The sequence below is a fragment of the Odocoileus virginianus genome, chromosome 32, assembly GCF_023699985.2.
Source record: "Odocoileus virginianus isolate 20LAN1187 ecotype Illinois chromosome 32, Ovbor_1.2, whole genome shotgun sequence".
Taxonomy (NCBI): Eukaryota; Metazoa; Chordata; class Mammalia; order Artiodactyla; family Cervidae; genus Odocoileus; species Odocoileus virginianus.
Window position 1 is genome coordinate 28728490 of NC_069705.1, and position 26339 is coordinate 28754828.

A 26339-nucleotide genomic window follows, 5' to 3' on the forward strand; every position below is an offset into this window, starting at 1 on the left:
ACTTATTTAGAAAACAGATATTGCAAACAAGCTTATGGTTACAAAGGGGAAATGTGACGGGAATGGGAGGAATAAATCAGGAGCTTGGGAATTAACGCACATACACATTACTATATAGATGGCGGATGACCAACAAGGACCTACTGAGAAGCATAGGGAACTCTATTCAATACTCTGTGACAACTTACGTGAGAAAAAAAATCTGGAAAAGAATGAATATACACGTAACTGAATCACTCTTGTTGTACACCTGAAACTAATTATCACTGTAACTCAACTGTACTCCAATAAAAAATTTTTTTAATTTACATAACTCTTCCTAGAGACACTCAATGATTCAGAGCTTCACTTAACGCATACTCAAGTTCACCTCAGTAAGTCCAAACTCTTCAAAATCTGGCCCTAAACCACTGCCCATTTGATTTCTTATTGTTCAGCCTTCTCACCAAATGAACCATAATGACCACTGCCTGCAAGATCTGGCCCACTCCTGCACATTTCCCTCACCTGGAGTGCCGCCCACCTTCCCCCAAAGTCTTTCCCTTGGAGGCCCAGATCAAGTTCTGACACCTGGGAGACACCTTTATAAAAAGAAATTTCAAAACTGAGATGACACTGCCAACTGTTTTCCTCTAAAGTTTCTCTAAACTAAGTAAATTAGTGTAATTTACACAAAAGACAGAAAACCGCTACTGCTTTAACTGGAGCATCATTTATGGTAAGAGAGTTTAGCACAGGAAGGGATCTGAGCCTCACTATGGGGTGATGGGACGGGTTTAAAAAACCTACTCCACTAGTTATCTCTTACAAATAACTGCATGCGAACCACTGTTCAGGTTGGGAGGAAGTCCTAGTCTTCAGTTTTATGCAGCAACAAACGGACTGCCAAACACTGGTCTTCTCTCAAACCTGGGTTCCACCCCTGGGGGGTAAGATCCCCTGGAGGAAGGCAACCCGCTCCAGAATTCCTGCCTGGATGACCACGTGGACAGAAGAGCCTGGCGGGCTAGTGGGGGAAGGGGCAGTGAGAATCGGCGGGAAGAGGCGGTTTACCGTCCCGGAAGGCCCGCTGGGAACGTCTTGCTCTCCGGCCTCGGGTCCGGCCTCCGTTTACCTCCAAAACCCTCGCGGGGGGCGGCACCCGTGGCTCCTCTGCGGCTGGCTGGACACCAGCTCTGCCTCCGGGGCGGGACGGAATCTTCAAACTGAGCGCGGGAACTGGGCCGGAGCAGGAAGTGGGGGAGCGCGCGGGCCTCTAAAGAGGAGGCGTTCTAGAGCAGAACCGGGACCACAACCAAGCGGCGGTCGAGAACCGCTTACACAGCGTCCGGGGAACTGGGGTCTGGCCCGACCCGTGAGGGGGCGGAGTTGTCGGGCGGGGCGGGGGCCCGTGAGGGGCGGGGTTCCAGTGCGGGGCGGGCCCATGAGGGGCGGGGTTCCAGGGTGGGCGGGGCGGGGCCTGTAAGGGAGCGGGGTTCGCGGGCGGGCGGGGCGCGGGGAGGAGCGAGTCGGGGTCTGATGGACGTGTCGACGCTGAACTGAGCCCTCAAAACAGAGGGGCGGGCGAGGGGCGGGGCCGAGGGCGGGGTCTACCCTGAAGCTCATCTCTGAGCGCGGCTGCGGCGGAAGCAGACCAGGAGTGGAGTCCTGCAGAGCTGTAGCTAGGTGGCGGAACGGTGAGTGATGTCCTCCAGGTGCCGTCCTCCAGGTGCCGCGCCGTCAGTCCTGGGCTGGTTCCCTCCACCACCACCTCCCGCCCCCAAGCCCAGCGCCTGCCCTGGGGATCTGCACCGGCCTGCAGCTACCCCGAGGAAGAGACAGAGGATACTGGCACGATCCGGCGACGGATCCTTTGTTTAGCCACGACAGCGAGGGCGGGAACTAGCGCTGAAGCCCGCAGAAGCAGACACTCCGGGCCGGGGCGGGGGACTGGAGGCTGGGCCGGGGGACGGTGATCCGGCTGCAGGAGCCGAGCCCTGGGGGACCGAGATTGAGCCGAGGATCTAGAGGCTGGGTGACGGGAGACCGGCCGGACAGCGGGAGGCTGGGGAGCGGAGACCTGGCCGCAGACGCCGAGCCCGGGGGACAGGTGGCCTTGCCGAGAATGGGAGGTGGGGGGAGGGTCGGGAGACCCGGTCGGGACGCTGAAGCCTGGTAGCAGGAGGCTTGACCCGGGTGGCTGAGCTGGGGGAGGAGAGGCGCGGGGAGGCCAGGCGAGAGCGCCGAGGCCAAGTGGTAGGAGGTGGGACCCGGGAGCGGGAGGCAGAGGAACTCGCAGGCTGAAATTTGAATAGGAAAGGGGGTGAGGAAGATGAGAGCGGAGACAAGATGACCTGAGGGCAGGAGCCTGGCTGGCGCTGTTTTCGAGGCTTTGGCCCTCGGGACTTATCCTCAGGTTAGGATAAGTTAGGTTTCAGGTGAGGGTTTGGTCTCTGCTGCCTTTGTCTAGATTTTTTTTCAGGTTGAGATGGTTGACTCTGCTTTTCAAAGAGGTGGTTTCAAGTGCGTCCGACTCTTTGTGACCCCATGAACTGTATAGCCCGCCAAGCTCCTTGATCTAGGGGATTCTCCAGGCAAGAACACTGGAGTGGGTTGCCATTTCCTCCTCCAAGAGATCTTCCCGACCCAGGGATGGAACCTGCCTCTCCTATATTGGCAGGCGAATTCTCTACCACTTAGCCACTTGGGAAGTCCCAGTTTCAAGTATTAAACTCCTCTTCATTTTCAGAGCTGAAGGCTTACATGAATCCTTCTAGCTCATGCTGCTGACTATTTTTCCTGGCCCAAATCCCTTAGGCTGTGAAATTCCCAGGTCTCCTGCATCGCAGGCTCTTTAAACGTCTGAATCACTTAAGGAAGGAAGCCCATGTGAAATCCCCTTAGCCCAAGTTGAAAAAGAGTTCCTTAGTCACTCTTGTTTCCAGTGGGTCTGCTGTCAAACCTTACTTCCCAAGGCAGCAGCCTCTTGCCCAGTTCTCAGTATGTGGCTCCCACGCCAAAAAACTAGGAACCAACCTTCTCAGCTAACTCTCCTGGCTTCTCCAGTTAGCTGCCAAGCCTCTTAGACCTCCTGAAATCCACTGGATCTGGCCTTTTCTCTCCATCTCAGATGCAAGCCACCCTAAGTGCTCACCTGGCTATAGGAGCCTCCTCATTGGCCTCCATTATGTCCATGTCCTCTACCCCTCTCCAGTCTCTGAGAAATCTTACAAAATAAAAATCCAGAAAGCTGTTCCTTTGCCCGAAGGATAGATCCAGTCCCTTAACAGTTAACAAAGTCAAGCACAGGTTAGCTCCTTGGTCCACTCTCTGCCTTATCTGTCACATTCTGCACAGCATGCTGATCTCAATAGCAACTATTTTCTTCCTCGAACAGTCTTGCATTCCTTCTGTCTTCCCATCACCACACCTTTCCTTGAGAAACTCCTATTGATGCTTATGTTCTGATTCAACATTTCAAGGTTAAGTATTCTGTATTCCTTTTGCATCTGCCTGGTCCTAAAAGGAAAAAGTCATATCCTTTGCAGTTGCTTTTTACGTTCTCTATTAGCTCCTGAGCAAATTCCATGTGGAACTCTGGCTTGTTATCTTGTTCCTTGTCTTTCTTCATATCCAGGGCCTGGTACAAATGAATGCCAATACTACAATATTATGCTTTTTTTTTTTTATAATTATGCCCTATCTAGAAAAAAAAAATAGATGTATTCTAAGGTTACTTAGCAAATTATAATTAAATGATGCATACTAGAAAGGAATGGTAGAGGTGAAATACAGGAGTTTCTCTAACAGTGTGTGTATGCAGGATAGTGCCAAGCAAGCTGCATAGACCTGCCTGTGTCAAAATACACTCTGCCACTTTGAATATGTTAGTTACGTGATCTCTAAGAATGAAATGTAAAAGCTTAAACCATCCCTACCCCAACCTGCTGTTTGAGCTTTGATTTTGCTTTGCTCTTTTGCAATGAAGGCTTTTGAAAGTTAGAATGTGTTTTAATGAATGAAGGTATGAACAGTTAGTTGGAGTGTAGCAATAAAACCTATTCCCAGTAAGAAAGAAAAGAAACATCTAGTTATGTCAGATTTGCTTTCGCAATCATGAGAAAAGAAGCCTAGCCTCCTTGCATTTTAAGAGACTGTAATCTGATAGAAGCAGTTATAATTGATTTTAAGAGACTGACGTCTGATAGAGATAATTACAATGCTGCTTCACTGTTTTGCTTTCACACCTAATTTAACACAACTTCCTACTGCTTCAGCCCCTTCTGATGCTAAAAACCGGTCTTTCTGTGAATGGCATTAGGTCAGTTTTGGTGTCTAGTGTGAGTTCTTTAGTCTCTGCCTCAGAGATGGAAGCACTGGTGTTTGGATCTGAAAGTTGTAGAGTACTTAGACTCTTAGATACTGTTGTGTACACTTGTAACAAATCCAAATAAAATGGAGGGGGATAGGTACTTGGCTGTCATAGAACCTGAGGCCACTTCCCAAAGGCAACACTTTCCTAGTTCATCCATAAATCAGGCAGCAGTTAATATACATACCTTGCAGGGTTATTATGAGAATAAAATGAGATAATGTCTGTGACAATGCTCTGTAAATCTCTATGTAATGTTATTAATTCTCCACCTATTTCGTTCTTCAAATTGCTTTCAGAGTATCTGCATTAGAGTGGAGTAAGATACAGCTCCCCCGGTGGCTCAGTGGTAAAGGATCCACCTCCCAATGTGGGAGATACAGGTTAGTTCCCTGAGTCAGGAAGATCCCCTGGAGGAGGAAATGGCAGCCCACTGCAGTATTCTTGCCTGGACAGTCCCGTGGACAGAGGAGCCTGGCTGGCTACAGTCCACGGAGGCGCAAAGAGTCAGACACAGCTGAGCAAGCACGCATGATAAAGTTCTCTCTTTTGTCCTGTACATCCGCACCTGTCTTGTTGAGCCACTTCTGAATATAGTGAGCTTCGGGGCAGGTCACACACAGGGATAGATCTTATTCTCCATTACTTCAAACACTCAGGGCTTATGACCCCTCCATACACAGTTGGTGTTCAGTCAGTTGTCCCAGCACAAATGAATCAACACCACTGACCCTGGCTTTTCGCAGTTTCAGACCTTCTCTGGCAGGTGGTTGTAAAACTGAACTGAATCTACAGAGGAGTGATTCTTAGTGGGAGGGAGGAGGTCTTAAAGGTTATCTGTAATTTTTATAGAAGGCATCCCAGAGCCTTCATTCTAGGTTAATTTCATAATACTCAGGTCAGCAAGGACTTCCCATTTCTTCTTCTGCCCTTTCAAGGATACCATCTTAGGACAGGGCGTCAGGTGAGGGGACGCAGGCCCTTGGCACCCAGTAAGCATGTGTCCGTTCTGGCTTGTGGCTTCCAGCAGTGGGGAGCCCTCCTGTCTGTCTTCCTGGTGGTATGGGCCTTTCCAGAGAAAAGGAAAGGATGGCTGTGTTTGTGTGGTACAACTTCGTTTCTTCTGTATTTAACTTTACTTGCCATGTGTGACTTTCCTCCTTTATTACAAAATAAATATTAACAATCTGACTTCACCAGGCCAAATGACAGTATCCAGTTTGGTGATTCTTCCCAAAGAAATGCAGGGACCAGTTAGGAAATTATTTCTGTAAAAGCTCTAGGATGTCACAGCGAAAATCTCCACTTATCCAAACTATTGTGAAAAAAAGAAAATCTGGTTTCTCTTTCACTTACCAAATCTAGAAACATGGTGCTTTTGAGATCTTTGTCCTCTCTCAGTTCGATTCAGTCACTCAGTCCTATCCGACTCTTTGTGACCCCGTGGACTGCAGCACGCTAGGCCTCCCGGTCCATCACCAACTCCCGGAGTTTAGTCAAACCCATGTCCATTGAGTCGGTGATGCCATCCAGCCATCTCATCCTCTGTTGTCCCCTCTCCTCCTGCCTTCAGTCTTTCCCAGCATCAGGGTCTTTTCCAGTGAGTCAGCTCTTTGCATCAGGTGGCCAAAGCATTGGAGCTTCAGCATCAGTCCTTCAGCATTTGCCCTCTCTCGTTGCTAATAAATGTAATCCCGATGTTTTTCAAGTTCCTTGGCCAAAGTACCGGCCACCTGTCTTGTCTGCAGAATCTGTAACCATATATGGAGTGCCAGCTCTCCTGCACCATTGTACTTGAAGGGATGTGAGCATATGTAGATTTTGGTATGGGGCGGCAAGGGCGGGGTGGGGAATGAAGGGAAGGTGGGTATCCTGGAATGAATCCTCCACAGATACTGAAGAAGGACTGAATAAACTCCCCAGAAATCATAGAGAAAAGGCTTCACCTTTCCTTTAGAGACAAGCAGAGATATAGAAAAAACTGCTTGATGCTTAACATGAAAGTTATTCATATTTTGTAATTTTACTTTTGGAAGTAAATTAGCCAGTGGCCCCCAAAACACCATAACCATCATTTCTGTTTTCTTCATGAATTAGAGAAAGTGTACTTTATAGTATTTCATTGTCCCTGCAGTCAGATTCTATCATGTTATTTACGCTTTCTGTCTCAGTATTTCTAGGTTATGCATTTGTTTCCTTCCTTGAAATTAGTGATAGCATTACTCCTCCTAGGTAGTACTCAGTCATGTAGAAGTGAGGGAAGCTGACAGATCCTAGTTAGGACAGAGTCCTAAGTTACTTATCTGTTGTAAGCCTCAGTCAGCTGAACTATAAAAAACGGAAATCACTATGCCTCAAAGCATCGTTGGAAGTACCTTTAACTTTTTGAATCATCTGGCTCTTATAGCTTCGTTGGCAAGTGTTAAATGGATCTAGGAATTCAGAGACTTGATTATAAGAGTCAGGTTCCAGGCTGCCACCTGATAGCAACTGGTCTATCTTAGAACTTCCCTGGGACCCAAAATGTGTTCAGAAATTTATCATGAGCACCCTGAATTGATGGGAAGATTTATATATTCAGTACAGTAAGAGGCAATTAGTGTTAAGTCCATTGCTGTGCTACAATGTATTTTTAAGCCCCATTCTATATTTTTTCTATTTATATTTTGTCAAATGACAGTGTTCTAAGAACTGAAACTCCTTGTCATCATACAGGCCATTTTCCCCCCTTGGGGGACAATTTTTTTTATCCTTCTGAGATGAGATCACCACACCTAGAATAACATATTCAGCCAGGCATTCGCTAATGGAGATGAGGTCATGCTGAGTTTAACCCTTTTGGTTCTGCAGAACCCAAAGCTCTGCTCCCAAGAGTGGATTAGATGCTTTCATGTGGGAAAAGCAGATGGTGACAGGCAGAAAGCAAATGTCTGATGCAGTGAGGATTTTACTTACCATTATATAAATTTTCAATAGTCTATGAATAATAAAGGGAACAAAATAATACCTTATAGTATTTGTTCCTGAGAAATCCTTATCAAATAGAAAAATCCTATTCTAAAAGAATTCAGGTGCTTTTTTTTTTTTTCTTTCAGCCATCAAATATCTTATTGAAACAAAATTGTCTCTGATGTCTAATTTTAGAAATTATTAACTTCAGTTACTTATATTAAGGCTAATCTAGCTGAAACTTTTTTAACTTTTAAGAATAATTTGGTTAAAGAAAGTTGATTAAATGTATGAAAAGGAAGTTATTACTTGAAAGTCACCTTATATTTAGATGAAATCTTAACCATGGTGTGAACCAAGAAGCCAAACACAGTTGACCGTTGAACAACAGAAGGGACCCTCCCCACAACTGAAAATCTGAGTGTATAATTTATAGCAGGCACTTCATATCCACAGTTCCATGTCCGTGAATTTCAGCCAACCTTGGATGGTGTAATGCTGTAGATTTGCTATTTTAAAAAATCCATGTGTAAGTGGACCTGTCCCGTTCAAACCCCTGTTGTTCAAGAGACAACTATATTTTAAAACTCTGGAAAGCTGGCCGCTATGTAAATCTAAACCTCCTGTTACCAGTCACAAGGATAGAATTGCTTTATCCCAGAGCTCTATTAATGGCAAGAAATAAAAAATTGTTAGAAGTTAGTGTTTCAGTCCAATAATCACTGTGCTCTTTGCAGAAGTATCTGGTAAAAAGAACTTAAGGCCTTGATCATTGATGGAACGTAGCAGCATTTAGGGGTTCCTGAAATACAGCATACCCCACATTTGGCAAACTTACTCAAAGGGCCAGTTTGAGGCAAAACCCTGGAGCCAGAAAGACTCTGGCAGGAGCTCTGGGTCCCCCTTCAGAAATGATCTTTATTAAGTCTTGTGTTCCCATTCCACTGTGTTTTCACTCTGGATTTTCCACAGACTGGCTGGAAAGTCTTGAAATATAGATAATACTATTTTCTCATGGATTACAATATAATATCAATAAACCATTTGTTATGTATCTGCCTACATTTCCACAATTGTTAGCTACCCTGTACTATTCTCTCAATTAATCAAATTAACCAAAACTTTTATTTTTCAACCATGGGTAGATAATTATTTTGAGGTGCACTGAGGCAAGTTGGCCTCCATATTTCTGGTTCGAGGAAGTCTGAGATTTCTCTGTACCTAATAATACACATTTATTGTACATATGGAAGAAACAGAGAAAGACAGACTGGGACGTGGTCTACAGCAGTCAAGGAAGTGTTGTTGCTTTCAGAAGAGTGCATGTTTGTGCATGTTCACTGCTCAGGCATGTTCAACCCTTTGTGACCCCTTTGGACTGTAGCCTCCCCGGCTCCTCTGTCCATGGGACTTTCATACTAGTAACCTACCCCTATTATTGCTTTCGAAACAGGGCTGAAAGTTGAAATTGGCTAGCACAGTACTGGTTGGTACAGTCCACCACTGTTGAAAGATATTATTTTATAAAATAATCTTTTATAAAAGATTTCCTAACTTTTTAAAAATGCAGATGTAGAAAAAATGCAAAAATATTGAAGGTAAATAAGTTGCCAGTAATCCCATCACCCAGAGATAGTTACTGTTAATAAACAGGTTAAAAGGTAAAGATGCTATATAATCAGTGTATTGGCTACATCATGGCTTCACTATTTCTCTGTCCAAATTCTCAATATTTTGATGAGTAGTGCATATCGTTCCCCTTCTCTCCTCTCCCTAGTCTCCAGATTAGGGTTACTAGAGGAAGTAGGGCCAGCGAGAGGTTTTGTTTTAAACTGTGTTGAGCTGGAAGTCTTTGCATCCTTAGGCTGCATTCTTAGCACTGTAAGTTTCCTAGAGCAGACTTTAAGGCTTCTGTTGAGACATGGCAGGACATGTTGCCAACACGTCCTCAGGAGGTAATACCAATTTGTGTCCCTTCCACTTGAGTCTGGGAACACCTGTCTCATACACCTGTGCCAGATGTATGCATGGTTAGTTTTTGTATTACTTGGTAAAATGCATGGATAAGTACACATGAAGGGATAGATAGACATTTGGGGGGTTTTGTCTCAAAGTTTTCTAAATAAAGAACAAATGGATGTGATCTCACAAGAAGTGCCTCATCCTCCTTGCATCCAGTTTACCAGCCTTCATACTTTGTGCCACATAGTTTGTCTTCCTTGCATGACAGTGGATGAGCCCTCACTTGTTCTTATTGTTTAGTCGCCACGTCATGTCCAGTTCTTTGTGACCCCATGGACTGCAGCACACCAGGCATCCCTGTCCTTCACTCTCTCCCAGAGTTTGCCCAAACTCATGTCCGTTGAGTTGGTGATGCCATCCAACCATCTCATCCTTTGTCATCTGCTTCTCCTCCTGCCCTCAATCTTTCCCAGCATCAGGGCCTTTTCCAGTGAGTCAGCTCTTTGCATCAGGTGGCTAAAGGATTGGAGCTTCAGCTTCAGCATCAGTCCTTCCAGTGAATATTCTGGACTGATTTCCTTTAGGATGGACTGGTTGGATCTCCTTGCAGTCCAAGGGACTCTCAAAAGTCTTCTCTAGCACCGGAGTTCAAAAGCATCAATTCTTTGGTGCTCAGCCTTCTTTATGGTCCAACTCTCATAACCGTACATGACTACTGGAAATAGCTTTGACTAGACGGACATTTGTAGGAAAGTGATGTCTCTGCTTTTTAATATGCTGTCTAGGTTTGTCATAGGTGTTCTTGTTCTTATCTGAGGCCAATACTTCTCTCTCCATATGTGAACTAGATTCACAGACTCTCTCATTCCTTCAAGAACTGTGTTCTTTTTCTCCTGGTGCCTTATTAATTTCTCACTTTCTATGGATGATTCTCATCAGCATAAAATGACTTAGATGGCTCATCTTTAAAACCAAGACAAACAAGAAGTGTCCTCTACTTCTGGCCCCACTTCAGCTATCATCCCCCCTCCTTGCCCCTTCACAGTAAAACTATGTTGACTTACTCGTGTTTATTCATTTTTTCTTTTCCCATTGTCTCCTCAACCCACTGCAGCAACATTGATCCTTTTAAAGTATAATTTTCAAAAGGTATAAAACTTGGATGCTGTGTAAATATAAAATACATGTCAAATATCTTATTCAATTAACTGATAATAGAACTAGTAGGATAAGACCAGTTCAAAGGAGACTTTGAACAACAAACATAGATGTAAATGGTTGGATATAATGAAATGCATTTGCTAGTAGAAGGGAAACTGGTTAATATCCTGTAGGACAGTAAAGTGTTATTTGAGAGGGTCATCTTTTCTGCAAGTTGAAAATTAGTTACATCATTTCAAGACAAAATTTATTTTCACTGCTGTCAATAAGAGTCATTTGCACGGCTTCCCTTTCTTGTGGCTTAACTTCCTACAAGTTGTAAAATAGCCTAGTCAGGAGGTCAGTCGAAAGAGGACACCGTGTACAAATGAACTTATCTACAAAACAGAGGCGGAGTTACAGACGTAGAAAACGAAACTTATGATTACCAGGGGTAAAGGGCGGGGGCGGGAAGGGTAAATTAGGGGATCGGGCTTGACATGCACTGTACTTAGCCTCTCAGTCACGTCCGACTCTTTGCAACCCTTTGGAAGGTAGCCCACCAGGCTTCTTTGTCCATGGGATTTTTCAGGCAGAATGCTGGACTGGGTTGCCATTTCCTCTTCCTCCAGGAGATATTCCTGACCCAGGGATCAAACCCACGTCTCTTGTGTCTGCTGCATTGCAGGCAGCTTCTTGACCCGCTGAGCCACTGGGGAAACCCTATATACACACTATTGTTGAAGTCGCTCAGTCGTGTCCGACTCTTTGCGACCCCATGGACTGTAGCCTACCAGGCTCCTCCATCCATGGAATTCTCCGGGCAAGAGTACTGGAGTGGGCCGCCATTGCCTTCTCCATATGTACACACTGCTATATATAAAATAGATAACTAATAAGGACCTATTATATAGCACAGGGAACTCTATTCAATATTCTGTGATAACCTATATAGGAAAAGAATCTAAAAAACAGTGGATATGTGGATATGTATAATTGATTCTCTTTGCTCTATACCTGAAACTAGCACAACACTGTAAATCACTTATACTCAAATTAAAAAAAAATTAAAATCTTAAGGAAAAAAACCCTATAAAGTCAGATAATCCCTGAGCTTTCTCTGACGATTATGCCCAGCACCACCCTGATGCTGGAAAAGATTGAGGGCAGGAGAAGGGGACGACAGAGGATGAGATGGTTGGATGGCATCCCCAACTCAATGGACATGGGTTTGGGTAGATTCCGGGAGTTGGTGATGGACAGGGAGGCCTGGCGTGCTGCAGTTCATGGGATTGCAAAGAGTCAGACACGACTGAGTGGCTGAACTGAACTGAACTGAACCCGAAAATAATATCCAGTAATTTGTTTTGCCTATTTCTAAGTCTCGGACAATTTTTCTTGACAATCTCTACTGTCCCCATGACTTTCTTGCCTAAGCTAATGGTCTTCTGTCCCTCATCTGAACTGGACTTTTAGCAAGATTTGTAATGATCAAATGCTCATTGAAAGACTTCTACATGCTTTGGTACACCCCAGTTACCTGATGTCCTCCCATCTCTTGTCCACTCTTGAGTCTCTGGCTGGCCCTGCTTCCTCTAGTAACCCTTTCGTTGTCAGGGTGCCCCAGTTTGTCTCCAGCCCTGCTCTCTCCCTGAGTTCCAGACTCTTAATTACCTATATGCACTGTTCAATTCTAGTCCTAAGCTCCCTCCCTACGTGGGAATCTTGTTGATGGGGTATGTATTCTTTTAAGATTTCTGATTTTAGCATAAGAGTAAGGTTAAAAGTTCTGTTTAGATTGGAATTTTGAGATAGGCAGGGCTTCTAGAGGCTGGAGAAAGGTTGTTGTCCCTGTTTTCCTCTATGCTTTATTTAGGGAGGCAGATTGATAGTCATAGGAAGTACCTTTTGTTTTTGGAAAACCAGAGAATACCTGGCAGAACTCCAGACAAATAGTGAGAGACTGGCTTCTTCCAAGGCAGCCAGCGGGAGAGGGAAGGAGACCACCATCATTAGCTCTGTGGCTGCAGATGAAGTCATTTCATCACTAGGGGCTGGGTTTCCTGACTTTTCGGGATGTTGGGAAGATAAAAGATAAGATGCCTGGCACAGCACCTGCTGTGTAATAAAGGGTCAATAAGTGGTAGCTGCTTTAACTAGAAGGACTCATTCACTGTGGAAGGTGAGCAGAATTACCTGATGGAAGAATGGATGCAGGAACTGTAGTTTTTACTTCCAGGTTTCCTCAAGCCAGTCAACCACCTTAAATGAGAAAGTGGGGTTCTCATGTCTAGTTGAAGAGTAAAGGTTTTGTGGAGGTTTAGAACTTATGGCACTGAATCTCTTGGGAATCTAAACATCATAAAATTGTGTTATGTGAGGTATACCATTGCATTGGGAAGTTTTCAGGCTTTCTTTTAACTCTGTTGAGCTGGAAGGCAGCTCTTAAGCAATGACGGGATCTGTTGCAGTAGAAACGAGCTGCGATCTGTATCTTGATCTAGGGGAGCAGCCAAATGTAAAACTGTATCAGGCTGCACATGTATCTGTGCTCTGCGTGCATTTCATAACTCAGTTAAAAAGGAAAGAGAGAAAGGGGCTATGTTGTATGCACCTTTATAAAAGATTGTTGTTCTGAGGTTTGACTCAAAAAAACCTTGCACAGCAGAGGTGAAGCTGGGGGAGTGATGGTACCGCTAATGTGAAAATGTCCATATAGCACATTTATTTAGAGAAATAATCATTGGCATAATTAATATAATGCCGTGATCTTAGAATGACTGATTTTGATTAATATCTATTTTCTTTATATTCTAGTAAATAAATAATATCTATGGAGAACACTGAAAATTCAGTGGATTCAAAATCCATCAAAACTTCAGAGACGTGAGTATTTAAAAGGAATCTCATACCAGCAGAGGAGGGTGGGTGTGTGTAGTATGATACAGCAAACTCTGAGGAAGCAAAAAGAATTGGGGCTTTCAAACCAGAGAGGCCCAGATGACTTCTTACCTCATGTGACAGCTGTGTGACTGTACGCATGCTAAATTATCCTCTCTGAATCTCCTTAAAATAAAACTTGGATAGAATATGGGGAGGTTGGAGGGGGCCTGACCTGTGGTTGGAGACCCCGCCCTAGTAGCAGGATGACCCTGGATAGGCAGTTGCACCTTCTCGAATCTCCGCAGGATAAGAGGTTTTGTTTTGGGGGTTTTGGCCTCCTGTTTATGAGTTTTAAGGCTAAGGTAAAATGCGAGTTCTCAGTCTGGGGAATAATTGCCTGGTTATAGATTATCTTTCCCCCTTTTTTGTTTCCTTCCCAGTCTTTCTTTTTGGAATATTTTGCTTATTAATACTTCAATAACCAATAGATGGAGAAAGGGAAAAGATAAACACTCTTAATTTAATCCATGTCTGTTATTATCCCTTTGGGATCTCTTGTGGTACATTTAATTCTAAAAGTTTCTTTCTGAGGTACAGTATTATTGTTCTGGGCCACCTAGGGAATTATAAATTAATTTTAGTACTAAACAGTACTGTTATAGCAGAGCTATTACTAGATTACTAATAAAGGTTTTTGCAGTATTTGTTTAGCAAAGGAATTTGCCTAGAATTTAAACTATTGAAATGCAATCTCATTTTAGAGGGCTTTTTGGTGGTTTTCTTTTGCCTTTTTAAAAAACCCCTTTTAAAGTTATTGACACATTTTCCTACCTTTTCCTATCATACAGAGCGTAATTTACTACTTTAGGCTTTTTGCAACAATTTTTTTAAAAATTGCATATAATGTGAAATACTCCTAGGGTGAGTGTATGGGTACGTGAACAATAGGTATTAGTGTTTGGTTATTCTTTCCTGGCCAGGTCAGGGGGTCAGGCTTGTAGACTGTTTCGATCAAGTTTTATTGAAAACTAGCCACCCCCCATTTAATTTACATACTGTCCTGGGCCACTTTCAGCAGCTGGATTAGGTGGCTAAGTATAAAATGTACTTAGTGAATTTTTAATAAAATGTAAAGGAAAACAATATAGAAATTAAAAGCACGAACCCTGTAGTTCAACAGATGCTTTCAGTCTTGTGTCTTACACAGGGTCTGCATAACTGTTAGCCTCTTAGTAATCACTTCCTTATCTGTGAAGTGGGTTTTTATGAAATTTTAGGGAGGAGAAAGCCTGTTGCACACAACCCGGCACTTATATTCAACAAATGTTAACTGTTCTTATGCATTAGAGAAGTTTGTGTTCATGTGAATAGCAGTATTGGTCACTTCTCTCTTCGTAAACTGTTGTCTGATTTCCAAACAGAAAGATCTTACATGGAAGCAAATCAATGGACTCTGGAATATCCTTGGAAGAGAGATACAAAATGGATTATCCTGAAAGGGGTGTATGTATAATAATTAATAATAAGAACTTCCAGAAAGATACTGGTATGTATCGTGATAGTTTTTAAGCCTTTACAAGTATTTGTACCATTTACATTTAGTATAGTATAAAAAAGCAGAATTCATGTTATTGATTAATAAACTAATGACATAGAATAGCCATAAAGTAAAAACAGAGCCAGGATCCTACAAGTCCTTCAATTCAACATGAACTCTTAAATCTTTGTATGATCAAAATCTCTCCCTCTTCTTTCTGTATGTTGACCTCCTCTGCCCTGACCTCTCTCTATTTTTTTTTAATTTATTTTTCTTTTTGGCTGTGCTGTGTCTTCATTGCTGCGTTAGGGCTTTCTCTAATTGCAACTCGCAGGGGCATGTGGAGCATGCGGGCTTCAGTAGTTATGGCCCACAGGGCTTAGCTGCCCCGTGACATGTGGGATCTTTCCAGCCAGGGATTGAACCCTCGTGCAGATTCTTAGACCACCGGCAGGGGGTGAAGGAAATGGCCACCCACTCCAGTAGTCTAGCCTAGAGAATTCCGTGGACAGAGGAGCCTGGAGGGCTGCTGTCCATAGGGTCACACAGAGTTGGACACGACTGAAGCGACTTAGCATGCATGCATGCACTGGAGAAGGAAATGGCAACCCACTCCAGGATTCTTGCCTGGAGAATCCCAGGGACAGAGGAGCCTGGTGGGCTGCCGGCTGTGGGGTCGCACAGAGTCGGACATGACTGCAGCAACGTAGCAGTAGCAATAGGAGACCACCAGGGAAGTCCCAGGCCTGACTTACTTCTTTATCTTCCTGCTCCCTCTTTCATGTTAACGGAAGGATCTCACCAAATCGTAAGGAGAAGTATTCTTCCTTTCCAGGAACTGCATGAGGCACCTCACAGAAATCTTTAATTCTCCTAGCAACCCTGAAAAGTAACGGCCATTAGTTACGGAAGGGTGAAGATTCCTTGCACAGAGTCCCACAGGTGATTTAGTAGCTGGACCTCTCGGCCTTGGTGCGCCCGACCTCCAGCCGGAGCTGGGAATCCATCCCTGCACCCCTTCACCTCCTGGGCCTTCATGTGTTCTGTTGACTTTGTCCTCTCCCCCTGGAAAGAAGACAGACTCCCCACCTTAAAGAGACCTTATTTTTTATAAGCCTGCTGCCCCTTAAGCTTTGATCTGATTTTTGTCTCCTTCCCTAAGTCTTGGAAACACGTGTTCTAAACTTGGCTTCATGTTTCCACTGCCTCAACCGCTCTATAGAAATTGCTCTTAGGGTCACAATAGCCTGATCCCCAGAACCACTTCTCCATCCCTGTGCATGTCTGGCTTGAATCTAATAGTATATTTCAGAGGTTTTTTTCTTTTTTTTAAGAGTATATGAAAAATAAAATCCTTCATGATCCTAAAAATGCTAATTAACATCCTACCATATTACTTGTAAGTTTTCCTTAACAGTTCCTTTCAAAGTTAAATTTACCCATAACATGTAAGCAATATTCCTGCATATTCCATTTAATGTAATGTAAGCATTTTTTGTGTTGTTGTATAATTTTCATATCTGCTATTGTAATGATTATATAATGTCCCATTCCCGAAATATAGTGTTCACTTGACTTGCGTAATTTACCATATGAATCAACACTTTGGCTGTTCCTTCATTTTTTCACTTTTAAATTGGTATCGTGATTAACTCTGAATTGGCATATTAATCATATTAGAATTTTAATTAAAGAAATTAGAATCTCCTAATTCACTTTAGGAGGCTATCTATCATAATACTGGTGAAAAGGGAAAGAAGTAAAATTACACTGGAAAAGTAAGCAGGATTGTGTGTTAGATTCATTATAAGGAATAAGGAAAGCGTAGTTGAAAATGAGTGTCTAAAACTGGCCCGTTTATATTGCTTTTGGCTCTAAGTTGAGAGACCACCTTCAACCTTAGGTACTCTGCCTCAAGTTGCTAATTATAATGCCCTCTTCCCACAGAATTCTACATTGTTGAACTTATTGGGGTTTTGTTTTTTTCTTCCAGTTTTATTGAGATATAATTGACACACAGCACTGCATAAATTTAAGGTGTGTGGCATGACTGGACTTCCATGCATCATGAAATGATCACCGTAATAAGCTTAGTGAACAGCCATCATCTCATATAATTAAAAAGCCATCATCTTATAAAATTAAAGAAATAGAAAAAAGTTTTTTCTTTGTGATAAGATCTTTTAGGATTTACTCTCTTAACAATTTTCATGTATAACGTACAGCATTGTTAGTTATGTTCATCGTGTATACATTACAGCCCAAATTTCCCAGGCAGCTGAGTAGTAGTCAATCCACCTGCCAATGCGGGAGACATGGGTTTGATCCCTGTGTCAGAAAGATGCCCTGGAGAAGGAAATGGCAACCCACTCCAGTATTCTTGCCTGGAGAATCCCATGGACAAAGGAGCCTGGCCGGCCACAGTCCATGGGATCACAACGCAACTAAACAACAACAGCCTGAGTACTTGCTTATCTTTAAAGGGGGTGGGGCATGTTGTTCTACTCTCTCCCCAAACTACTTTGGCCCATAGTCTGACTTTACCTTTACAGTGAGCTCCTTTTCTGCTTTGAAATTTGAAGGTCGGGTTCTCAAAACCATCTCTGAGACAGCCTGGTGTTTTCTGTTCAACTACTAAGTAGCTCACAAACCAGGGCCAGAATTTACTTGCTTTGTCACACGAGTGCGTGGTGTTCCCTGCCTTTTCCAATGTCAAAACCTTGATGAACTTCTAATTTTGTAAAAATAACACATGGCGCTAAGTTTCAGAAATTACAGATTAGCAAAAGAAAAAAATTTAAATCATTCATAATCACACCACTCAGAGACAATCAACAATAATTTGGAGCTGGATACATCTAGTTTTTTTTTTTTATTCATATGTGTTAAGTTTACTCAGTTCTGGGTGCCTTCCCCCTGCTATGCCTAACACTTAGATTTTTAAATCTGAGGGCATTGTTGTCAGTCCAACATTCATGTGGAAGGCGCTCTAAAGGGGTGAGGAAAGCATACAGGCCACGCAGCAGCTACAGTGCCTTGTTCGAGTTCTCCTGGACTCGTCTGTGCTGTGGGTCCCACATCTCTGCAAATGAAGCCGGTCGTGATCATGGTTTCATAATGGTTGGAAAGCTTAGAGGCTTTTGAACAGTGTTGATGTGGCCTAGTGGTTTGTTGGGGGGTTTTTTTTGTTTCCCCTGAAAAGATATGATGAAACTGCTGATTTATCTTAGAATTGTTGAAAACTTAAGAATCAAAGAAATAGTTCCTCTGAGTGTGTGAGATATGTGTTAATATATATGTCTATGTATGGTGATGTGTCTGTGTTTGTGTATGTTTATGTGTGTGTGTATAATTTTTTCTTAAAAGTAGGATCCTTTTATTTTCTACTCTTTTTTTTTTTTAATAACAGTGACCATTTTCCTATGGCAAAATTTTGTCTATAAAATTTCAGTGGCAACATAGTATCCCATATTATAATTGAATTGTAATTTATTGAACCAAACCTCTTTTTAGGCATTTAAGTCATTTGTTTTTCACTACCTAAGCAGCTGTGAAAAGCATCTTTGTGACTGTAACACGGATAACAGATTATATAGTGAAGTGTCTTGTATGCGAAGAAATAAAAGAAACTTTGTGTCACCTCTGTCAGAATATTGAATTTGCTTAGCATTTGAAAGGAAGAGTTTCTTGTGGATTGTGTGGATTCCTGAATAGTTTATTTCAAAGCAGTTTATCTTTTTTTTTCATGCAATTAAAAGTAACTTTCTGTTCAAGGCATGGAATGTCGATCTGGTACAGACGTGGATGCAGCAAACATCATGGAAACCTTCATGAACTTGAAATATGAAGTCAGGATTAAAAATGATCTTACATGTAAAGAAATGTTGGAATTAATGAGCAACGGTAAGAAATAATGAAAGGAATGAACTTCACTGTCCAATGTATATACAGTCTAGCTCTAACCTATATGAAAGTAAAGCATGAGAATTGTGAAACTAAACTGTACACAGCCCTACTCTATACATTTTATGTAAGTAAAACAAGTTATTCATACCAACTCCCTATAGTAGTCTGAGATGAGTTGCTCTGCCCCAAGCTGGGTTTACACAATCTCTTAGTTCGGTTCTCAAATTTCTTCATCTTACTCCCATACAGTATGTATGAAATTGTTGAATAAAATTGCACTGGTTTTTTTGTCTGTAAATGTTTTTCCAGTTTCTAAAGAAGACCATAGCAGAAGGAGCAGTTTTATTTGCGTACTTCTAAGCCATGGTGAAGAAGGAATCATTTTTGGAACAAATGGACCCGTCAGTTTGAAAAAATTAGCAAGTTTCTTCAGAGGGGACTATTGCAGAAGTCTAACTGGAAAGCCCAAACTTTTCATTATTCAGGTAATAGATAACTGAGTGATTTGGTTATTGAGGCTTCATTAGGGATTAATTTACTCCATTGTGGATTATCCAAAGGATTTAAAAAAATTTTTTTTCTTGAAGCTACTAAACTATTGCTACTTTTTTATTTATTTAAACCACCACTTAGGAGACATAACATAAACTTTAATTTTTAGACTTCTAGCAAAATGATTCTGAATAATTAACATCAGTTTTTACAGAGCCTTTGCATTTCTTAGGAATAAGTTACACATTTATGCATGTACACACATTTCTTTTTCCCAATAAATGTTTCTTTTCTTTTTTTCTGATTTTTAAATAGGTGTTTATTTTCTAACCTCCAGGCCTGCCGAGGCACAGAACTGGACTGTGGCATCGAGACAGACAGTGGTGCTGAGGATGACATGGCCTGTCAGAAAATCCCGGTTGAGGCAGACTTCTTGTACGCATATTCTACAGCACCTGGTAAGAAACGTACAAATACTGAAATATGTACATTTCAAACAATGAAGAGTGTGTTCCAAAAGCTGTAGGGATTTTGGTATCCGTAAAAAGCCACTGTGTCTGATTTTAGGGTACCCTAACCACAGAGAAGTCTCCAAAAGTTGTCTTTAGCCCAGTTTGACTAGAAAGTGCGCCCGTGTAAGAAAGCAGGCTTACACAGTGTCATTCATGAATTTGACGACACATGGAAACCATATGATAATTCAGGCCGACTCAGAGCTTCGCCCACTTCCTGAAACAGGAGAGAGGTGTGTTTTCCAGGAATTCTTTGGGAGATAGGAAACTGAAAGTATAAACATGAATAGCATATGAGTGGGTAGAAGTGGAATGGGAAGAAGGTTAGAAATGATTTATGACTAGGTTATCAACCTCCGCTTTGTCTATGGTTGTATTACACGTTATGCGTGTGTGCACTTGTCATCATAAAAATTAATATATATTGATCATGTACTTGTTTACTCGTACAACTAACTCAGGGTGTGTTTGGGAAGTTTGGAAATACAGGGCCAACATATTTTTAAACAGTATTACATTTTTAAATATAGTCGATATGATTTATTTTAACCCCCAGGCATCTTTCCAGTTCAGATTAAAAGCAATGGATCCAGGGACTTCTCGGTAGTCCAGTGGTTAAGACTTGGTGCTTTCACTACTGTGGGCCCCGGTTCCATTCCCCAGTCCAGGAATTAGGTCCCCCAAGCCACTCAGCGTGGCCAAAAACACAGCAATGAATCCACTCGTTTATCTGGGAAAAGAACAATAAATACACTCTTTCCCCTTTCTGACTTCTGAATGTGCTATACTATGTCTGTTATACACCATTCTGATGCCCTGCAGACAAATTTAAGACCCTCAAATATGTGTGCATACATAAGCAGGTTGTTTCTTGGATAAGCCAATCATCTCACTGCATCACCATGCTACTTATAATGATCCTTTTTTATTTCTTTGCTTTTGCATTTCCTGCCTACAAACCCGTTCTTCCCTATTGGAAGGGAAGCCCAGGAAGTAGAATTCTCACTCAGTGGTGCAGTTAGCCTGCAGTTGTTTTCCTTGTCAAAAGCAGAGCTATATAGACAACACCTACTTGGTTTTTTTGTTTTGTTTTCCCCTGGAACCAAAGTTATGGTATATTTTCCTTTTTATGGTAATAATACCTATGCATGTTTATGTTGTTTTTACCTTCATGAATATGTCACAATTGATTAAATCAGCTGACATCAACTATCTGTTATATTTTGCCCTATAGGTTACTTTTCCTGGCGAAACTCAAAGTATGGATCCTGGTTCATCCAGGCTCTTTGTGAGATGCTGAAAAAGCACGCTCGCGACCACGAGCTCATGCACATTCTTACTCGGGTTAACCGAAAGGTAGCGATAGAATATGAGTCCTTCTCCACTGATTCTACTTTTCATGCAAAGAAACAGATTCCGTGTATTGTGTCTATGCTCACAAAAGATCTGTATTTCTAATCACTAAAGACACAGATGATTTTTGTTTTTAATTTGTGTGCCAGGTGAGCAAACGGTGTAACTGGTACTATATTTTCCTCTCACTTCAAAAGCTAACCTAATGACCCAGGTGATAACTTTGAAACATGCTGACTTCCTAGCAATAAAACTACTATGCAGCTACCTCAAACACAATTGGGTAGTTGAGACTGAGTTTAATGAAGATGAAATAAAAATGGATCGTGGAAATCATTATGAGAAGAAAATGACTGTAAATTAGCACTTCTCTTAATTAGCAAGGTTTAGCGCCGATGCTATGCTACACATTTTCAAGCAATGATGGAAAAAGTTAAACACTGCAGTAGTGTATTTCAGTGATGTGGGTATGCCACTGTATCAGAGAACATGTGATGGTTTTTGTCAAACACCAGCAATGATGATATGGAACGATGTATACTAGAACTTGGTGGTACATACGTGTCGTCTAAGCCTTGAAGACCTTGATCTTAAGACAATGGTATTTTTACATCACCTATTTGAGCTCATGGTTTTGTGATATTTATGCTGAGCATGTCTTTGTTGTTTTAAAAAAAAATCATGTTTTAGCATTGAAAAAGAACTAAATGTTTTACTTGGGAAGGTATGAGAAAACTAAGTTGACCCTTGAGGGTAAATGCAGGAATCATAAAGGGAGACAGATTGAGGACTATAAGGTGCTGAAATGCAACTCTTCGACCAGCTGCTGGGCCTCGCATACCTGCAGAATATCTAAAGTCTCTTCTGTCAAAACCTCAGACCTCGATCACACTGGTAAGAGCGTGAATTAAAGAAATTCTATAGGGACATACGTACTAAAACACAACTTAAAGAATAAACAGTGAGGTATAAGGAAGAAAGAGTCAGCCAGTCAGTTGGGCACTCCATAATTAGAAGACGGCTTGAGCCTGACCAGGGACACTGCACAGCCTCTGTGGGGTCAGAGCCATAGATTACAGCTTCAGGAAAAAAATGCAGGCTAGATTCTTCACAGCTGCGGGTGTGTGTGGAAGCTCCAAGAAAGTGAATCAAATTAAACTTCTGAACTGGAAATTTTCCAAAGATGGTAAGAGTCATCATAAAAATCCTAGCCCTCTAATTTTTATTTCAAATGATGGCTTTTAATTGGATGTTAAAGCGAACTCTTATCTGCCTTTCTGCAGATAGCCCATTTTATAAAATAGACTTGACATCACTACCTCTGAATATCAGTCCACTTCTTACTTGACGCTGGCGGGGAGAAGATCTGCAGTTTTCAGCTTATCCGGAATTGTGTAAATTAATGCTTAAGTACCTGAGTATGGTTTACAAGAGGCTTTGAGTGTTTGGGGAAAACTCTTAAGATTTCTCTTTCCCCTTCATGGTTAACACGGTCTCAGTCACCTTTGCTGTGTGTGGGCATGGATGTGCCCAAGTGTGCACCTGGCCACTGAACTTTGTCCAGGAGCTACAGTACTCCTGAAGAACAAGTCCTGAATTCATTCCAGAACGTCCTTTTCTGCCATCCCTGAATGTCAGCCCATAAAAGCAATTTCATTAGCATTTCCTCATTTTCCAGTGTAAGCAGTGAATGTGGCCTGATGGTCTGGACCCTCATCTATCCTTTGCAGAAGGTGGGGAAAAAAAATCATAGCACTCTTGGCAGTAAAATTTCTGAGCATGTTAACTTTTATTCTGTTGATGTTTACAATCAAGGGAGAATGGTACAGTTGTGATTGTATACTTTTCTCTGAAATGAAAGGACCAGGGCACCCAGGACTTTAGCAGTCATCCAGTCTACTCTCCTTTGGCGCCCAGGGAAACTGAAGGCCCGAGATGGGACGCAGACCAGGGAGGTTCTGAGCCTCCTTGCTCAGAACCTTCTGTGTCACTAACCCACTGGTTTTCAGTCTGACGTTTCCCGTGAGCCTTCTTGTGCTAAACAAAGGCACTCACATTTACGAATGAAAGCTCTTTGTTTTGATTGTGTCTGTAACTTTTTCTGAGTAAATGAAGCATGCTGTGGGATCGGAAGATATGTTCCTATGTGACAATTTTTTTAAAAGTGTGTTATTATGCATTTCTATTTCCAAATACAAAGTTTAATTTAAAATGACCGATGTGTTCAAGTTTCTGTTATTGTTTCCGATGTGCTGCTAATTGAAGTTAAAATATTTTTAATCAAGAGCTTGATTTGGGAGGACCAACCACGATGCAACGGGACTGTTTAATCAAACACTTTGAGATGGTGGTAACTTACCAAATAGGATAAGGAGCCTTCCTGTTCCCTCTAGGCCCCTCTCAGAAGGCCCTGTTTTCTAAAATTACATGATGCCAGGAAGGATACTAAGTTCTCACAAACCACAGCCCCTAAATATGACCATATTTTTGTTTGTTTCCTTGCTTTGAAGAATGGGGAGCAGCAGAGTATAAAGGCTATCGCTGAAATGAATCATTTTCCACCCATAAATTGTTAACAGGGCTAATGGGGGAGGAGGGTATAGAATAAACCATTGATATTCCCCGATGATCAGCTCTGGGAGAGGTGTTATGAGAGGGGAAGGATTTCCCTTTTTAGTTTACCTCCTTAACAAAGGAATATAAGTGCAAACATGAGTGGTTTGCATTTCTTCTAATATTTCTGTAGTAAAGGTGCATTACTTTTAAGTCAGAAAACTAAAATTCTCCTGATTGGGAATTAAGGGATCCCTGTTTCCAGGGAGGGGAGGGCAGCAGGAATAACTCCTTTAAGGCTGTTGTGGGAACTTCCTTGGTGGTCCAGTGGCTAAGACCGTGCTAGGAGTGCAGAAGACGGAGGTTCAATCCCTGGTTGGGGAACTAGGTCCTGTGTGCTGCAACTGAGACCTGGGCATAGACACATGAATTACTTTTTTAAGAAAGACTCTTTTGAAGCTGTAGTTTTGTAGTCCATTGACAGTTGAGCCCATTCTTTGTTGTTGTTTAGTCACTAAGTCATGTCCAGCTGTTTTGCAACCCCATGGGCAGTGGCCCTCCAGGCTCCTCGGTCCACGGGATTTCCTAGGCAAGAATACTGGAGTGCATTGCCATTTCCTTCTCCAGGGAATCTCCCCCACCGATCCAGGGATCAAACCCGCATCTGCTGAATTGGCAGGGTGATGCTTTACCACTGAGCCACCAGGGAAGCCCTGAGCCCATTCCAATCTCTGCTCAATAAAATAGAATAAAAAAGACCAAGAACCGGATAGAAAAATGAACCAAGGGCCGTGAACAGACAGTTCACAGAAAAAGACCAAATATCCTTTACACCTCAGAGGAAGAGATTAATCATCTTAATAAGAGAAATGCAAATTAAACTAAGGTATCATCCGTCGCCTGTGAGACTGACAAAAATCCTCAAGTTTGATAACACTATGTTGGCTGAGCTGTGGGGAAATGTATTCTCCCACCGGTAAGAGTGCAAAATGTGTGGGGGAGAATCCAGCAATAGCTGTCCAAACATTTACTCTTGAAGTAGCAAGTGCAGGTCTTGAAATTCAAACTAACCTGTCCATGTATAAAAGTATATACACAATTCATCGCAGCATTGTTTTAATGGTACAAAATGGCAGCGACCCAACTGTAAAAAAGATATATCCACACAGTGGAACACAATTTGCTGTAAAACAGAATGAGGAGAATCCTCTTAAACGGATAGGCAAAGATCAGCATGTATGAGGAGGTGGGAAAGAATGAAACATAGAACACTATAGACAGGATGTAGTTTGTATAAAAAGGGATTAGGGGTGGGAGGGTATAAGAATATGCATAAAGTGAGGAATGGATAAAGGAGATGTATGTATGTACACACACACACACACACACACACACACACAATGGAATGTTACTCAGCCATTAAAAAGAATGAAAATGCCATTTGCAGCAATATGGATGGACCTAGAGATTATCATGCTGAGTGAAGTAAGGGAAACAGAAATAGTAAATGACATCCCAAATATGCGGAATCTAAAAAGAAATGATACAAACGAACATATTTACAAATAAAAACAGACTTGGAGAACCAACTTACAGTTGCCTGAAGGGGAGGGTGGGGGGAAGAGAGAGGTAGTTTCGGGTAGACACATACACACTGCTGTACTTAAAATGGATAACCAACAAGGACCTACTGTACAGCACAGGGAATCTGCTCTGTTATGTGGCCGCCTGGATGGAAGGGGATTTTGGAGGAGAATATGGATACATGTATATGAATGGCTGAGTTCCTTTGCTGCCTACTTGAAACTATCACAACATTTTTAATTGGTCATACTCCAATATAAAATTTTAAAAGTTCTTAAAAAGCCTATGCATAAAGTATCACCAGAAGGATAAAGGAAACTAATACAAATGAAAATGGTGGATGGGGGCAGGGGCGGAAGTGAGGTTTCTCATGTGTTTCCTTTTCTACATCCTTTTGACATTTTTGTTGTTCAGTCATTAAGTCATGTCTGACTCTTTGCTGCCCCATGGACTGCAGCATGCCAGGCTTCCCTCTCCTTCACTATCTCCCAGAGTTTGCCCAAACTCATGTCCATTGAGTCAGTGATGCCATCCAACCATCTCATCCTCTGTCACCCCCTTCTCCTGCCTTCAATCTTTCTCAGCATCAGAGCCTTTTCCACTGAATCAGCTCATCACATCAGGTGGCCAAAAATATTGGACTTTCAGCTTCAGCATCAATCTTTCCAATGAATATTGAAGGTTGATTTCCTTCAGGATTGACTGGCTTGATCTCCTTGCTGTCCAAGGGACTCTCAAGAGTCTACTCCAGCATCACAGTTCAAAAGTGTCAATTCTTACAGTTTTGAACATGTCAATAGAGTTCCTGGCTTCGAAAAATGGAAATAAACCAAGAAGAGGTGGGAATGGCACAAAACTATTTCAGGAATGAGAATGTGAATCAGTACGGGGGGTAGGGGTGGAGAGGGCATCATAGCTGTGCAATAGCCATGTTCCAGGATTTTGTACAGCTTGCTTATTTTCTTCTTTGACTCAGCGTCTGTACATATGCATTGAGAAATCATAGCATACTTAATATTAGAACTTGAGCCTAAAGTCTCAGCCTCGGTTTTTCATAGCTCCGAGAGGAATCTAGACAATTCCTGTGTATTTTTTAACGTACTCTCTAGGTCTTCCA

At 42.2% G+C, this 26339-nt stretch overlaps 2 protein-coding genes across 10 annotated transcripts in view; one reads left to right on the forward strand and one right to left on the reverse strand.

The window, feature by feature from the left end:
- Positions 1-1362, reverse strand: part of PRIMPOL (primase and DNA directed polymerase) — a 52181-nt gene extending 50819 nt beyond the window's left edge. For 7 of the 9 annotated variants that reach the window (XM_070460079.1, XM_070460077.1, XM_070460080.1 and 4 more), the window contains exon 1: positions 1054-1362. The gene's annotated coding sequence lies outside the window, so the exon portion shown is untranslated. The remainder of the gene's footprint in view (positions 1-1053) is intronic. The other 2 variants (XM_070460076.1, XM_070460075.1) reach the window with 1 other exon arrangement.
- Positions 1363-1588: 226 nt separating this feature from the next.
- On the forward strand, positions 1589-23300 carry CASP3 (caspase 3). The gene is made up of 7 exons (XM_070460086.1): positions 1589-1676; positions 13220-13288; positions 14707-14831; positions 18597-18725; positions 19038-19213; positions 19558-19678; positions 20967-23300. The coding sequence occupies exons 2-7, from the start codon at positions 13236-13238 to the stop codon at positions 21188-21190; spliced, it is 828 nt and encodes a 275-aa protein (XP_070316187.1). The 5' UTR covers positions 1589-1676; positions 13220-13235; the 3' UTR covers positions 21191-23300.
- The last annotated feature ends 3039 nt before the right edge of the window (positions 23301-26339 follow it).

Bases quoted from the DNA above. Each gene is read 5' to 3' on its own strand.
- CASP3 (XM_070460086.1), top strand. From the start codon at position 13,236: ATGGAGAACACTGAAAATTCAGTGGATTCAAAATCCATCAAAACTTCA. The intron at 18,726-19,037 runs GTAAGAAATAAT...ATGTTTTTCCAG, and splicing joins GTTGGAATTAATGAGCAACG to TTTCTAAAGAAGACCATAGC. The intron at 19,679-20,966 runs GTAAGAAACGTA...TTTGCCCTATAG, and splicing joins CGCATATTCTACAGCACCTG to GTTACTTTTCCTGGCGAAAC.